Genomic DNA, 14,783 nt, shown 5'->3' on the forward strand with positions numbered 1-14,783 from the left:
AGGCTTGAGGCTTAATGTTCTGCAGCTAAATTAATGGAACCAGTGCCAGATGTTTTTCACATGACAATAAAGATGTTCAGGGTGGGTACATTTGTGCTAGTGTGAACATTCACCAGGATGTTTTAAATGCGTCATTTAGTGAATGGTTATGGTTGCTCTGGTTGTATGGGAGTTTTGTTTCACATTGATAAGTCTTGAGAAAAGGGTTACAGGAAAATACACATGCACAGCGTCAAATTGTAGTTTTTTTTTATCGGGAATTGAATCATTTTGCAACACTTAAATCAGCCACTGCTTTCACATCCTGCATTGATTTGTTATGAAGCATCATGACCTGTAAACATGTCGACCAACACAAACCAGATTTATTGTTGCTGGAAAAACAGTATACAATGATCCTGCTCCAATAATAAATCAACCTCGAGGAAACAAAACAGAACACTGTATTTATTTTCAACCAAGCTGTATGAAACAGGGCCTTTCATTTTTCAGTATCTGACAACTAATCACCATTCTGAAGAATACTTAACATACAAAAACAAGTCAAAATATAGCTGCAAGCAGCGATGGCGGTTTCCTCCTCCAAACATTGCGAACCAGGGAAAAATTTAATTTTGTGACAATTTGTCACTGCATAGAAAAATCCATGCTGCAGACTTGCCAATGGGATATTACATTTCATATCCAACATTTACAATGCTTTTGCCTTGAAGTTTAGACTGAGTGGAGGTTGTGTGTGTGCGCTTACCCTGCGTGTCTGTGAGAATGTATGTGTGTGACACCAAGCTGTGTGTCTGAGAGAATGTGTGTGCGTAAAATCAAGCCTGCGCGTGTGTGAAGGCAGAGACTGAGTGTGTGAGACACGCGCGGAGGAGCAAAGTAGCAGAGAGAGAGACCTTCTTCTGAAAATCACCCTAGCGAAGCATGCATGTTTCAAATATTCACCAAAAATCCACTTTTCATCTTACAGTCAACTTTTTTCAGATTTGTGTACTAAACATTCTCAAGTGTCTTCACATGAACTTGTGATTGAATCAGAGTATCACTTTTTGACCTGTTGATGTGTAAAGCATTATTTTAGCGTTAACAATGTATCCAATTTGCTTTATATCAATCATTTTTCAAGATATGAAGTTGCCTTTGCACATGGGAACATGTTGTAGTGTCTTCCAGTGACATATCAAGTTTGGTGTTGATTTCTCAAAGATTTGCCAAGATATGACTTCACTTCCTGTTTGGCGCCTTTTTTGCTGAATTTGAGTGGCTGTACCGGACAAACGGTTGTGAGGATCAAAATTCTAAATCGTAACTTTTGTGAGGCTAGGTCTAAAGATCATCTCTTGTGATTTTGAAGAAGATTTGCCAAAAATTGTAGGAGGAGTAGGCTTTCAAAGGTTTTTGATAAAACCGGAAATAGCGGATAATCTATATAACCGGAAATTGACGCCATGGGGTGGGTTAAATTCGTCTTGATCCAGCGAATCCAATGTTACCTCGTTTTTGAAAATCGGTCATACGGTTCAAAAGTTGCGTGTGTTACAAAAGTCCAACTTTGACCTGTTGGTGGCGCTAGAGTGGTGTAATGACAGCCATTAAACTTGGTGTGAATGAAGAAGGGACTGTCCTTAATGAGTGTGCCAAATTTCACAAAAAGTTACCATATGGTTCTAGGGTCTGCCATTGACTCCCATGGTACTAACAGAAGAAAGCCTACAATAACAATAGGTTACCTCCTACCGGAGGAAACCTAAATATATGGAGAAAAAAAAATACGCATATATGTTTGAATGTTAACACGAGATGCTTTAAAGAAACGGTTGCGCTGCAGTTGTCTGATTTGGTTTCGCCGAGCCACTTCCATCTCGAGAGCCTTAACTGAATTGTGAAGTGAAGTGCAATGCCAAACCTTGTTGACTCGGGGGTAACCAGCTGTCTATATTCATGAGATCCTGATTCTTCACAGCTGTGCTGGCCCACATCCTCCCGAACACAGACATCTTTTTTCTATTATGCAGCTTTGCCACAGGTTCAGTGCTACTGAAAAAAAAAAAATGAATACTTATATTTAAAAAAAAATCTCTTTAGCATCTTACTCATGGAAAATAACATAAGCAAACACATAAGCTGATGTTGGTAGCAGCCAAGCACACAATCCCAACATGAGATCTTATGAATTTAAAAGACTGTTGTAGGTGACCACATGTGAAGGGAATGTAAATAACTGCCTATGCAGGACATGCCTATGCTGAGGGAGGGTGGGTGGAGCTGATGCACACTGAACAGCAGGAGCCAGTGAACTGATTTCTGCTAGCTGATCATTGAATACTTGATGACTCAGTGCTCTCCCTCTAAGAGAGCAGGTTCTTGAAGACAAGGACATGCAGTGGCATATTAAACAGACTCTGTGGCTCACATCAGATCTGGAGCGGTGATTCATTGAAATGCAAATAGAAACACCTCCATATTGGACCAAGGCTAAAAAGATCCATCTCTTTTCAGATGCATGATTGCATTTTATAGAGGATGATGTTTATTTAAAATGAATATAAATACAGTCCTATTTTGTAAACAAAAAGACATGATGAATGGTTTAGATCAGCCCCTTCTCACTTTTGATGACTACCTGACCTTTAAAAGTGAGAGTCAAATATTGTATTGACAGATGATACAGTTCCAGCAGGTGGCAGGAGTCATACATTATCGGTGGACAAAGGGAAGCTTGGTTGAATAGTTGTATTCTCTTTGAGTTTGTAGGTAGACGCCGTGATGAGCGTATTCATTAAAGACTAGTCTAATGTAGTACATCAACTCTTGGACGTGTGTAGGCTACTAGGCTGTGGAAAAACCTGCCACCTGCTGGTACGGTATAATCTGTCAATTCAGTGTCATGCATGTTTGAGTTACAAACAAAGGTTTCAAAATCTCAGGGAAATATTTGATCTTTTGTATGAACAAATTTGTCATTCTTCAACTTTTTTTGATTTACTTAAGGCTATTTATCTACCGGCCTCTTTAGACAATGTCATCCATACAGTTGCTAGATGGTGAACGAATTATTGTTGTTTATATTTTAATTATAACCTAGTATAGACATTATTTTGGTTAGACAACGCCGTTTATTTGTTTATTTTGATGTTTCTGTTGACACAATCACACATTTGAAACTACAGAATATATTCTGACGGCATTGCATTATGGGAAGGATCACACTTGTTGACGGTGGTTGTTATTGCGACTAGTTGCGACAGAAGTCAAGATGGCTGAGAAGAGTTTTGCCGAGTCAAGACTAGGCTGATCATTGTTTTTCTCTGGAACAGTTTTTTGAACTGTAACCTGTCTCCTAGCATCGCAGTTCTCAATGTAAGCAGCACTTCAAATATGTGTAAATGTATTACAATGGCACGTACGAACTCAGCCAACAGGCGATTTAAGTCTTTAGCTATTTTACCGTACAGGTGATTGCAAGTGCATGTGACTATAAACACTCGAACAGTATTGGTGGTCACTAGTTAACATTTTACAAAACAGGCTACATGTAAGCGGGGGTAACTTATAAACGTGTCAAACAGGCACTAAAGAAGTGAGGGCGAACTGCCTTGTCTGGATCGTTCTCTGCCAAGTTGGACAGCTCGTGGCCAGGTCAGGTCAGCTAAACTCAAATGATTGACACAATAGGAACTTGTTGATGAAATAGAAATTTAACAAAGCGACGAATCAATCATTGGTTACACATTTGCAGATGTAAATCCGTAATAATAACGGTCAACATTGTAACTTTAAGAGTCACGTGATCAATACAAATGACAGGTGTAGCCAACTCTACTGGTGAAATCTGAGAATTTAGTTGGTTAGCCAGAAGTCAATAGGTGTATATTTTTCCTGTATGATTTTCCAATATTTTTATGTATTCACCAGAAATGTATGTACATATGTGTTTAATTGCAGTTGGGGCAAAAGAAACTGACACAAAGATTTAAGCAATGTAAGTTACTTTTTTGAGGAGCATATTTTTGATGTCTTTGCTTACTAATTTTATCACGTTTTTTATTCACAAACATCCTGTTTTTTTTTATACTTATTTTGATTTATAGACTGACCCAAATGCATGACTGTTTTATCACAGTGAGGTATATTTTCACAAATAAAAGTGTAAATTCATAATTAAACACTTTTTTCTTTACATTGAATTAGTGTTTGAATGTGTTTTATTTAAAGTGCATGTGTGTTTTTAGTATTGTATTCAGTTGTTATTGACACATACACACCAATGTCCCTTATCGCACAAGAAACTCATCCGTTTACAAAGCATGTCAATTTGAAGTAGGTCTTTGCGCGTGTGTGTTATCCTTGTATTTCTAGCTGGTTGTTGTCAGTTTTAACATGAATAATGATGAGTGTTGCATGACTGGCATGCAATCAAATACAATAAAGTAAAAGTTCATAAAAGGACAGCAGTAATTTGGTTTGTGGACTGTGTTTGTTTAAAATGATGATTTGATGATTGTGTCAAAGCAGAGTGGTTTTCACAGTCATTAACCCCACACATGTCCTACATGATTGACATCCCTTTTGAGGCTTACCTAACCCCTTGTGTGGCTGTTCAAAGGCTGGTTGTAGGAGGCATGTGGTTGTGACCCTCTAACAGCTCGTCATGGTTATTACCAATAGTGAAAAAAGATATGATGCCTCCAGTCATCACAGCTGCTGGCCTGCGCTTTCATGGCACAAATAGAAATAATGTGGCCATCAAGATGAGCTGAATTACTGAAGTCCAATGGTGAATTCTCTCGCCAACATGCCATATATAAACCATGAAACATACAAGTGTAGTCCATAGTGATTGAAGAGCCCTTCAGGAGTTGTGCTACAGCAAGAAGATGAACTACAAAGATACGGATCTGGGGGAGGATGACTTCAGTGGTAAGTGCTGGGAGTGGTGGCGACTAAGTAATGACTAAGTAATTTAGCAAGGCCTTTTTGTTATGGATCACTGTGTCAGGAGCAACGCATATTAAATCATTTGTGTGATAAGGCGTTAATCTGTACATTGTTGTTTTCATACGGTCATTCCTTAACAGGGCTGAACTTCCTTACTGAAACCAAGGTGTGCGAGATCCTGACAGTCTGCGAAGAGGATAAAGACTACACCCCTATGATTCGGGCCATAGGCAAAGTGTTTTCTAACTCAGAGTTCCTCATGCGAAGTTTCCGGCAGGCCAAGAACAAGACAGAAGTCGAGCAAGGGGCGTCATCCAGCTCAACAGCTACCTCTAAGCCCTCTACTAGCAAGAAAGCAGAGAAGAAGGATGACAAAAGTAGTGATGATGATAGTGGTGGTGATGATGATGATGATGATGAGGTGACAGTGGACATTGATGGGGTGAGAAGAGTGTATGACAAAATATTGCCCCATGAGCAAATCGAAGCCGCCATCGTCAATGCCTTGGTGTATATGACGCCAAGCGTCGAGAGTGAGCTGACCTACCACGACGCATATTCATTCGACCACAATTACCTCAACTTGTTTGTAATAATAATGGAGAATACCAACCTTCACAGCCCGGAGTACCTCGAGTCAGCGTTACCTCTTGTCTGCAAGGCCATGAGCGCGCTTTCCCTCCCTGGGCAAGCACGCCTGGCACGCCTGTGGTCAGGATTTGCCATCGAGCACATCCGCAGACTGATGGAGACTTTCCAGCAGCTCATCACTTACACGGTTGTCTGTAACGACTTTGACGACGAAAACTTAGTCAATGAAGATGAAACGGTGGTGGCCGCAGTCAAGTGTTTAAAGATTGTCTACTTCGCTAATATTCTGGCCGGGAGGCTGGACTCGGATCAGAACGAGGAAGATGATGACATGCTGATAGAGACCAATGACCTGACGTTGCAAGAACTGCTGGGGGAGGAAGAACGAAGCCCTAGGGGGCCCAGGGTGGACCCTCTGGAGGTAGAACTTGGTGTCCGAGCTTCTGACTGCCGATGTCCGCTCATATCCTTTGAGGAGTTCATTAACGAACCGCTGAATGAGGTGCTCGAAATGGACAAGGACTTTGTCCTTTTTAAAGTGAACACGGAGGGAAAGTTTGCCTTCATGAACTGCCCCTTCATCCTTAATCCTGTGACTAAGAATCAGGGGCTGTACTACGACAACAGAATTCGAATGTACAGTGAACGCCGGATCACTGCACTATACAGTATGGTCGATGGACAACAAGCGAACCCCTTTTTACGACTCAAAGTTCGACGAGACCATCTCATCGATGATGCATTGATCAGGGTAATTTATTTCTTGAGTTCCCAAAATAAAACTCAAATGGCTCGATGGCAAATACGGCCATGGTGTAAATTATTCAGTCCTACTGTTTCTAAGAACATAAGGAAAGATTCTAAGAACATAAGGAAAGATATTTTCTGCTCAGATGTTCTCTATACAAATATCAGAAAGTCAGGATCGTTCCTTTAAACAATTTAAACAGAAATGCTATACTCTAAGCACCTCCTTTTATATTGATCTTGATGACTAGGGCTTGTGGATGTTCACCCAGCTGTGTATGTAAAATGTACAGTTTCGTAACACAGTTTGGCAGAGTTAAATATGTTATTACCAGGACAAAAACTGTGGACACCCCATTTATGCTGTCCATGTTTTCCAGCTGGAGATGATTGCGGAGGAGAACCCCTCAGACCTGAAGAAGCAGCTCTATGTGGAGTTTGAAGGAGAACAAGGGCTGGATGAAGGAGGAGTTTCAAAAGAGTTTTTTCAGATGGTTGTTGAAGAGATCTTCAACCCAGATATTGGTAAGCCGTCTTATGAAGGTCTATTGGAAGTAACAGCTGTACATGATGGTTATTTATTATGCTCTGGCTTACTGGCTTGTTCATCATCTTAGCATGACGTATTGAGGAATGTTTTCAAATTTTATGTCTATTTATTTATTGATGAGGTTAAGACTTAGTATAGTAGCTATACGACTTCAATACTATTGCACTTCCAGCTCCTCTTCATGAGGTGAAATCATTCTTGAAGTCAGACTAAGTCTGGGGCTCTGTTCCGTTATCCATACCCTCCGTACCTACCATCCTTAGTTTGAGTATGTAGGGTGTTCCGTTTTCGATCGCGGCGAAAAGAAGTATACCCAAAGGACCCGTATGTGTACTCATAACGGACAAAACTTTGAGTGTGGAACCAGGGTACACTTTCCATTCTCAACGGCCGCCATCTTGTCAACGTAGCGGAAGAGGTGGAGCCAGGCAGAGCTTTTCGTTTTATTTTGAAATCAATGGCGGACATAATGGCTACGGTGGCTACGATAGCAGAGTCAGTACACCACAAGGCTACAGACCGTAAATGTCAATATCTGCATTAATTAAACAACTGTACTGATATTAAATGTACTACTAACATGCCATTCTCAAATTAAAGCCAGTGACATGAGTATTTTGGTGGTTTTTAACTATGTATACCGACAGTTAGCATACCTAGCTAGCCTAGCTTGGTAGCATTACCATTGGTTCTGAATGGCAGTTATGCTAAGCAGCTGGCTATCCCCCCACCCGGGACTGTAGTTCATTTCCGGTAAGTGCACCACGGAGTATTAGATTTGGAACAACACTCACCTGCTGAGAATATGCGTACCTAGTAAGTGTGTACTGTGTACTGTGTATAAGTATACTCATGGATGTATGGAAACGGAACATAGCACAGTTGTTCCTCCCTGGTCCAGTGGTCATTACCCATAATGCAGTTGCTCCTACCTGGTTCAGGGGTCATTACCCATAGTGAAGTTGTTCCTCCCCGGTTAAGGGATCATTACCCATAATGTAGTTGTTTCTCCCTGGTTAAGTGGTCATTACCCATAATGCAGTTGCTCCTACCTGGTTCAATGGTCATTACCCATAGTGCAGTTGTTCCTACCTGGTTCAGGGGTTATTACCCATAGTGCAGTTGTTCCTCCCTGGTTCAGGGGTCATTACCTATAGTCCAGTTGTTCCTTCCTGGTTCAGGGGTCTTTACCCATAGTGCAGTTGTTCCTTCCTGGTTCCGTGGTCATTACCCATAGTACAGTTGTTCCTTCCTTGTTCAGGGGTCTTTACCCATAGTGCAGTTGTTCCTTCCTGGTTCCGTGGTCATTACCCATAGTGCAGCTGTTCCTACCTGGTCCAGTGGTCATTACCCATAATGCAGTTGCTCCTACCTGGTTCAGGGGTCTTTACCCATAGTGCAGTTGTTCCTCCCTGGTTCAGGGGTCATTACCCCTAGTCCAGTTGTTCCTTCCTGGTTCAGGGGTCTTTACCCATAGTGCAGTTGTTCCTTCCTGGTTCCGTGGTCATTACCCATAGTACAGTTGTTCCTTCCTTGTTCAGCAGCCGGTTGCACCAGTCGAACGTAAGTTCTAATTTAGGCTACGATGGACGTAGATTGCCCCTACGTTCGACTTTACACTCTACTAAAAAAATTGCAGTTGCACCAAGCAGATAGTTCCAACGTAACGCTAAGTCCTAACTTAGATTTTACACCTCCAAACTAGCTGGTGTAAGTTCCATGTCAGGCAGTTAATTCGGTTAAAACATTCTTCACGTGAAAATATTTGCTGAACAATTCAACTTACCTCCTCGAGGGATAAAACATTTAAAAACAATTCCACCCCAGCTACTACAAACCATAACGTGTGTGAACAATGGCTAACTCAGACAAAAACTCACGACACACAACGAATACATACAAAGCAGCAATAAGCTGCAATTTATTATAAAATCCGCCATCAAATAGCTTAACCTCACGCATATACCGCCCTAGGGTGGCCAGGCAGTCATGTCAATTTAGAGAATAAATGACGGTTGAACTGTTTTACCCTCTCATTTTCGGGTGCTAAACGCGTCTTAACTCAACACATGTCATGTGTAAAGAAACTCGCCGGTACTTCCTGTTTACATTGTTATCTGTAATAATGATTGGCTTGAAATTGTCTTAACGTCATTAAATGCGACACTGGTACACTTTACGAAGTACTAGTTAAGTTAAGACTTAAGTTACGGTGGTGCAACCCAAATTTAGAACACCTTTAGTTTGAAACTAGCTATGTCGAACGTAGGGTTAAGGAGAACTTTACGCCCTAACTTACGATCCACCTTACGTTCGACTGGTGCAACCGGCTGCAGGGGTCTTTACCCATAGTGCAGTTGTTCCTTCCTGGTTCCGTGGTCATTACCCATAGTGCAGCTGTTCCTACCTGGTCCAGTGGTCATTACCCATAATGCAGTTGCTCCTACCTGGTTCAGCGGTCTTTACCCATAGTGCAGTTGTTCCTTCCTGGTTCCGTGGTCCTTACCCATAGTACAGTTGTTCCTTCCTGGTTCCGTGGTCATTACCCATGGCACTTTGTTCCTCCGCAGGCATGTTCACCTATGACGAGACCACCAAGGTGTTTTGGTTCAACTCATCTTCACTTGAAAATGAGGGCCAGTACACACTGATAGGAATTGTCTTAGGCCTGGCCATATACAACAACTGCATCTTGGATGTGCACTTTCCCATGGTGGTCTACAGAAAACTCATGGGCAAGAAAGGAACCCTTCTGGACTTAGCGGATTCTCACCCGGTAATGCAATGTAACATTATGTTAAAATTCCCTGACAGTCTTCCTTTTCTGTATGTTAGCAACCAGACAGAAGCCCTAACAGCATTACATGTTTTTCTATAAGGTGTAAGAATGTGTGTTTTGTTCGTTTCTGATTGTTTCTGATTTTGCTGTGAAACTCAGGCTCTCTATCAGAGTCTTAAAGAGATACTGGATTACGAAGGCAACGTAGAGGCGGACATGATGCTCACCTTCCAGATCTCACAAACTGACCTATATGGAGATCCTGTCACGCATGACCTGAGAGAATTTGGAGAAGACATCCCTGTAACCAACGACAACAGAAAGGTAGCTTTTCATAAACAGTCGACGTGACAAACCATAAGCTGAAATAAACACACAGCTTTGGAATTGTGCACCCAAAGTTGTCTTTACCTAATTTGCTGAGGTTTTGTTGCTGTGAAACCTTTGTACCTCACAGGAGTTTGTGTCTCAGTATGCTGATTATGTACTAAATCAAAGCGTGGAGGTGCAGTTCAAGGCTTTCAGACAAGGCTTTCACCAGGTGACTAACGAGTCCCCGCTGAAGTACCTGTTCCGGCCCGATGAAATAGAGCTGTTGATCTGCGGAAGCAGGGTATGTGAGGCCGCCCAAGGTTGTTCTTTACACGCGCTCGTCAGAAACACACTTAACAAATATTGTCTTACATGCCTAGAACCTGGACTTCCGTGCCCTTGAAGAAAGCACAGACTATGACGGAGGCTACAACAAAGAGAGTCGTGTCATTAAGTAAGCCTACCCACTATCCATTTCGGGCGGAGATGGAGAGATGCTCTCTCAGTGTTATTGTATTTCCTATCCATCTCAAGAACATCTTACTGTATACTTATAAAGCATGACATTGTTTTTAGTATAGTCTGGCTCGATGATTCTAAATGCTTTTACAGAGATTTCTGGGAAACTGTGCACTCTTTCGGAGACGAGCAGAAGAAGCTTTTTCTCCAGTTCACTACAGGCACTGACAGAGCGCCGGTTGGAGGCCTTGGGAAACTGAAGATGATCATAGCCAAAAATGGCGAAGATTCAGACAGGTAAGTGGACAATGATGTTGTTACTATTATTATTATTATTTGTATTATTATTACTATTGTTGTTGTTAATGATGGAACCACATATTGATGTTTTCCTGTTCTGATTGGTTGTTGCATGGTGGTTCTTGTGTGATATTATTTTCATTGTTGTTACTATTATTATTGTTTTTGTTGAAGTCTATATAATCTTGATGTTCTCTGTACCAGGTTACCTACATCCCACACGTGCTTTAATGCCCTGTTACTTCCTGAATATTCTACCAAAGAGGCGCTAAGAGAGAGACTCCTAAAAGCCATCACTTACGCCAAAGGATTTGGTATGCTGTGAGGTCTACCTATGCTGTGAGGTCTACGCACACGCCCAAAGGCTATATTGCTTTCATTACAACAAATGTGAGAAAAGATTTTAGATTTTTGAAGATATTTGTTTTTTTGCCATAATATGTACCTATTCCCTTCCCCTAATTGTATTTAGGATTAATAGAGTTATCTGTATATGTGTTGTATTTTCTGAAAGTGGAATGGATTCTTAAAACTACTTTAAATCCAGTTTGCTTTTCTTGAATTCTATTGTGTCTGAGGATAAAAGAATGTTTGACGTTAATTGCTCATTTTCAAAATATGAATTTGTGCATCGATGCTGGAATGAAGTGTTTTTTTTATGGCAATACTGTGAATTTTATGACAGAATATTTTTGTTTGAAAAGCAAACATACTATGTATCTATATAGCAATTTTGAGGAACTGAGTTGTTTCAAAAAGGATGTACGCGAGCCAGCAATTTGATGTTTTAAATGCTGACGTGTTATTGCAATTTACTCAGGATATATCACTTTTTAATATTTTAGTATCTCTAGTGTTCATATACGGTAGAACAGTGGTTCTCAACCCTTGGGTCGCGACCCAAATTTGGGTCGCCAGAGTTTCTGAAAAGGTCGCGAGACGAATTCTAAATGTAAAACCTTTTTTTCAAGCCATGCTCCCTCATTCCATAAGGGAATCCCTGCCCCCAGTTCTGACATTAAACTATATAAGCCGGTAATGGTTTTGCATATAGGCCTATCTAACGATAACATGTTCGAACATTCAGCCAATCAAATTTGCATATAAGATATTTCAAATGTATGCAACATGTATTGCGCAATAATATGCTCTTACATGACCGGAGAATGTCTAGAGGCGACTAGTGTAGGCAAAAAGTCAACGTGTAAAACACCAGCCCTCGACTTCTTCTGAAGAACCAAAGAGGGCGTTTTACAGGCGTGTGACCCGGTATTTCTGAAATATGGATTTACGTATTGCGTGAATGGTGAGCACCCGCCGTTGTGTGTGCCATGCAACAAAATACTGGTTAATGAAAGCCTGAAGCCTTCGAAATTGCAGATACATTTTGAAACAAAGCAGGCCAACTGTCTATAAAGATAAAGACTTTTTTTTTTTAACGTATGAGCCAAAACCTCGAGGCATCCCAAAAAAAAAAAAAAAAACACATTTTTTTTTTTTTTTTTAACGTGCCATCACTGTTTAGGTCTCCTACCGGCTAGCTCAGAGCAAAACGTCGCATACGGTTGCAGAAGTTGCCATCGTTTTGTGCACTGCACTCATAGGTGAAAAAGAAGCAGCGAACTTAAAGACAATTCCCGTGACAAACGACACTGTTTATGTGAGGATATGTGACATGTCAAATGATGTTGAGCAGTAGCTCACTGAACGTCTCTGCACTTTTGACTATATCGCCTTACAACTCGATGAATCCACAGACGTGGCTAGCCATGCCATTCTCTTGGTTTACGTGCAGTATGTTCGGAATGATGACTTTGAAGAGCAGTTCTTATTTAATTCAGATTTGCCAACATTTACCACTGCAGGCAGCAGAGATCTTTTTTCTGCAATGGACACATACTTTATCTCAATCAGCTCTCCTGGTCAAAGTGTGTTGGTGTGACAACGGATGGGGCAGCCTCGATGACAGGAAAACATTCAGGGATCTCATTTACTATTTGAACATGTCCATTTCTCATTAAGTAGTTGAGCATGTAAGTATCATTTAAAAAATCAACATAAGTCCTGTGATAAGTGGAACATGTTAGTCCATCTCTGACTAAAAAGGTGAACATGTAAGTCCATGGATTCTTCTTAAGAAGTTGAACATGTAAGTTCATAATTTCCTATTAAAAAGTTGAAAATGTATGGCTAAAGTCCATTTTTGTTCAAAGAAGTTCAGAAGTCCATGATTTAACTGATCCTGACTTTAAACAGTTGCATGTGTTTCCAATGGTTAAACAGTGGTAGAGTATTAGTAGTGGTAGTAATCATAATAATAAAATAATAATACAATTGTTAAATTATTGGCCTGATGATTCATGCTGATTATTAATTGTTGGGTCGCAACTGCACTGTTATCTAAAAATGTGGGTCATGGAGCAAAAAAGGTTGAGAACCACTGCGGTAGAACCCACCTGCAGTCAGTGGTGCTTGTTTTGGAGTGGTGCATTTCAGTCTGATCTTGTCATCTAATTACTCATTTATTTGGTTTGTGTGTCTGTCTAAAAGTGTCAATTCGAAGGAGATAATGATCACTCTCACACACACACACACACACATACACACGCACACACACGAATGCAGGCATGCAAACAAGCACACTAACAACTGTATGGAGAAAATGATGAGTCCATGTATGGTGCTACATTAAAATGTTCTCACTTGGCTTAGCTTTTCGGGTTGTAATCTCAAACAAATTATGCTGGAATGGCAATAAGGAAATTAAGGGGATATTACTTCAAGCCAGTAAAAGTGGGTTATTACAGTGCATGAAATGCCCTGTATTGTTATTCCTAGGCATTTTCTTCTTCTTATTACAGTGCATGAAATGCCCTGTTTTGTTATTCCTAGGCTTCTTCTTCTTCTTCTTCTTCTTCTTCTTCTTCTTCTCACCTTTTTCTGCGATTAATTCAGCTCGAACTGCTTAACTTAGAAACTTCGTTCAAACTTTGTTGCGTAGGTCTTGTAAAGGACACTTATGCTATGTATTTTTCACTTTTCTAAACTTTATACTTTTTAAGATATTAAATAAAAACGAATCTAAATTTTCCCATTGACTTACATTGGGCCATTATGAAATCATAATAGGGTCTTTAAACTGGCTTGCACCTGTGCTCCACTGACACCTGCGCCAAATCCTTTTGTCTGTCCCTCTCAATTTAACTGTAACTAGGAACATTAAGACACCTTCCATTCTCTACTTTTTTCTCTCTCCATCTCTCCATCCTTCTCTCTATCCCTCTCAGTCTACTTTCTCTCACACTCAATCTCTCTTCTTCACTCCATTTTTATCTCCTTTTTTCAATATTTTCACTCTCTTTTTCTCTTTCACTCTTGTTCACTCTTCTTTCCTTCTTCCACTCTTCTTTCCTTCTTTCACTTTTCTTTCCTTTCTTCACTCTCCTTTCTTCTTTCCTTCTTTCACTCTTCTTTCCTTTCTTCTTTCCTTCTTCAACTATGATTTCCTTCTTTCACTCTTCTTTCTTTTCTTCTTCCACTCTTCTTTCCTTTCCTCACTCTTCTTTCTTTTCTTCTTTCCTTCTTTCACTCTTCTTTCCTTCTTCCTCTCTTCTCTCCTTTCTTCACTCATCTTTCCTTCTTCCACTCTTCTTTCCTTTCTTCTTTCCTTCTTTCACTCTTCTTTCTTTTCTTCTTCCTTTCCTAACTTTTGCATTTCATGCACTGGTATTTCCTTCAGGAAATGCATTTTCTAGTTGTCTATGAAACTCACATAGGCTATAGGTGGGAGGTTTGTGGGTGATCATATCATATTCTGATCTTGAATGTAGTTATTTTTGTTGTTTCTTTTGTTTTAATTCTTTAATTAGTTATATAGGCCTACTGTATTTACTTTATGGTAAGACTGGCCTGATAGTTTCAGGTCATACAGAGGTTGTAATCTACTTACCCTGGCTGATGATTCAATTTAATTCAATTCAATTTCATTTATATAGCGCCAAAACAATCAAATTGTGTCTAGGCGCTTTATAGAGCCTAGGGCCTGAACCTGTGTGGAAACATCACATGATTGCTGTGCGCTATGTGTATTACAAATATGGAAAGAAG

At 40.4% G+C, this 14,783-nt stretch overlaps 1 protein-coding gene across 4 annotated transcripts; it reads left to right on the forward strand.

Moving 5' to 3' along the window:
- The first annotated feature begins 3,245 nt into the window (after positions 1–3,245).
- On the forward strand, positions 3,246–13,354 carry ube3a (ubiquitin protein ligase E3A). 4 transcript variants are annotated; one of them, XM_080832529.1, is made up of 12 exons: positions 3,246–3,360; positions 3,570–3,639; positions 3,946–3,982; positions 4,826–4,920; positions 5,079–6,280; positions 6,657–6,801; positions 9,397–9,602; positions 9,765–9,929; positions 10,063–10,218; positions 10,298–10,371; positions 10,530–10,673; positions 10,881–13,354. In XM_080832529.1, exons 4-12 carry the CDS (start codon positions 4,878–4,880, stop codon positions 10,999–11,001), a joined length of 2,256 nt encoding a protein of 751 aa, XP_080688655.1. In that variant the 5' UTR covers positions 3,246–3,360; positions 3,570–3,639; positions 3,946–3,982; positions 4,826–4,877; the 3' UTR covers positions 11,002–13,354. The 4 variants fall into 4 exon arrangements, with proteins under 4 accessions (XP_080688655.1, XP_080688656.1, XP_080688653.1 ...); XM_080832530.1 differs by having other exon boundaries at positions 4,831–4,920; XM_080832527.1 differs by lacking the exon at positions 3,570–3,639.
- Positions 13,355–14,783: the final 1,429 nt, after the last annotated feature.

The sequence above is a fragment of the Sprattus sprattus genome (genome assembly GCF_963457725.1).
Source record: "Sprattus sprattus genome assembly, chromosome: 2".
In the NCBI taxonomy this organism is placed as follows: domain Eukaryota; kingdom Metazoa; phylum Chordata; class Actinopteri; order Clupeiformes; family Clupeidae; genus Sprattus; species Sprattus sprattus.

Bases quoted from the DNA above. Each gene is read 5' to 3' on its own strand.
- ube3a (XM_080832529.1), top strand. From the start codon at position 4,878: ATGAACTACAAAGATACGGATCTGGGGGAGGATGACTTCAGTG. The intron at 9,603-9,764 runs GTAATGCAATGT...TGTGAAACTCAG, and splicing joins ACTTAGCGGATTCTCACCCG to GCTCTCTATCAGAGTCTTAA. The intron at 9,930-10,062 runs GTAGCTTTTCAT...TGTACCTCACAG, and splicing joins TAACCAACGACAACAGAAAG to GAGTTTGTGTCTCAGTATGC.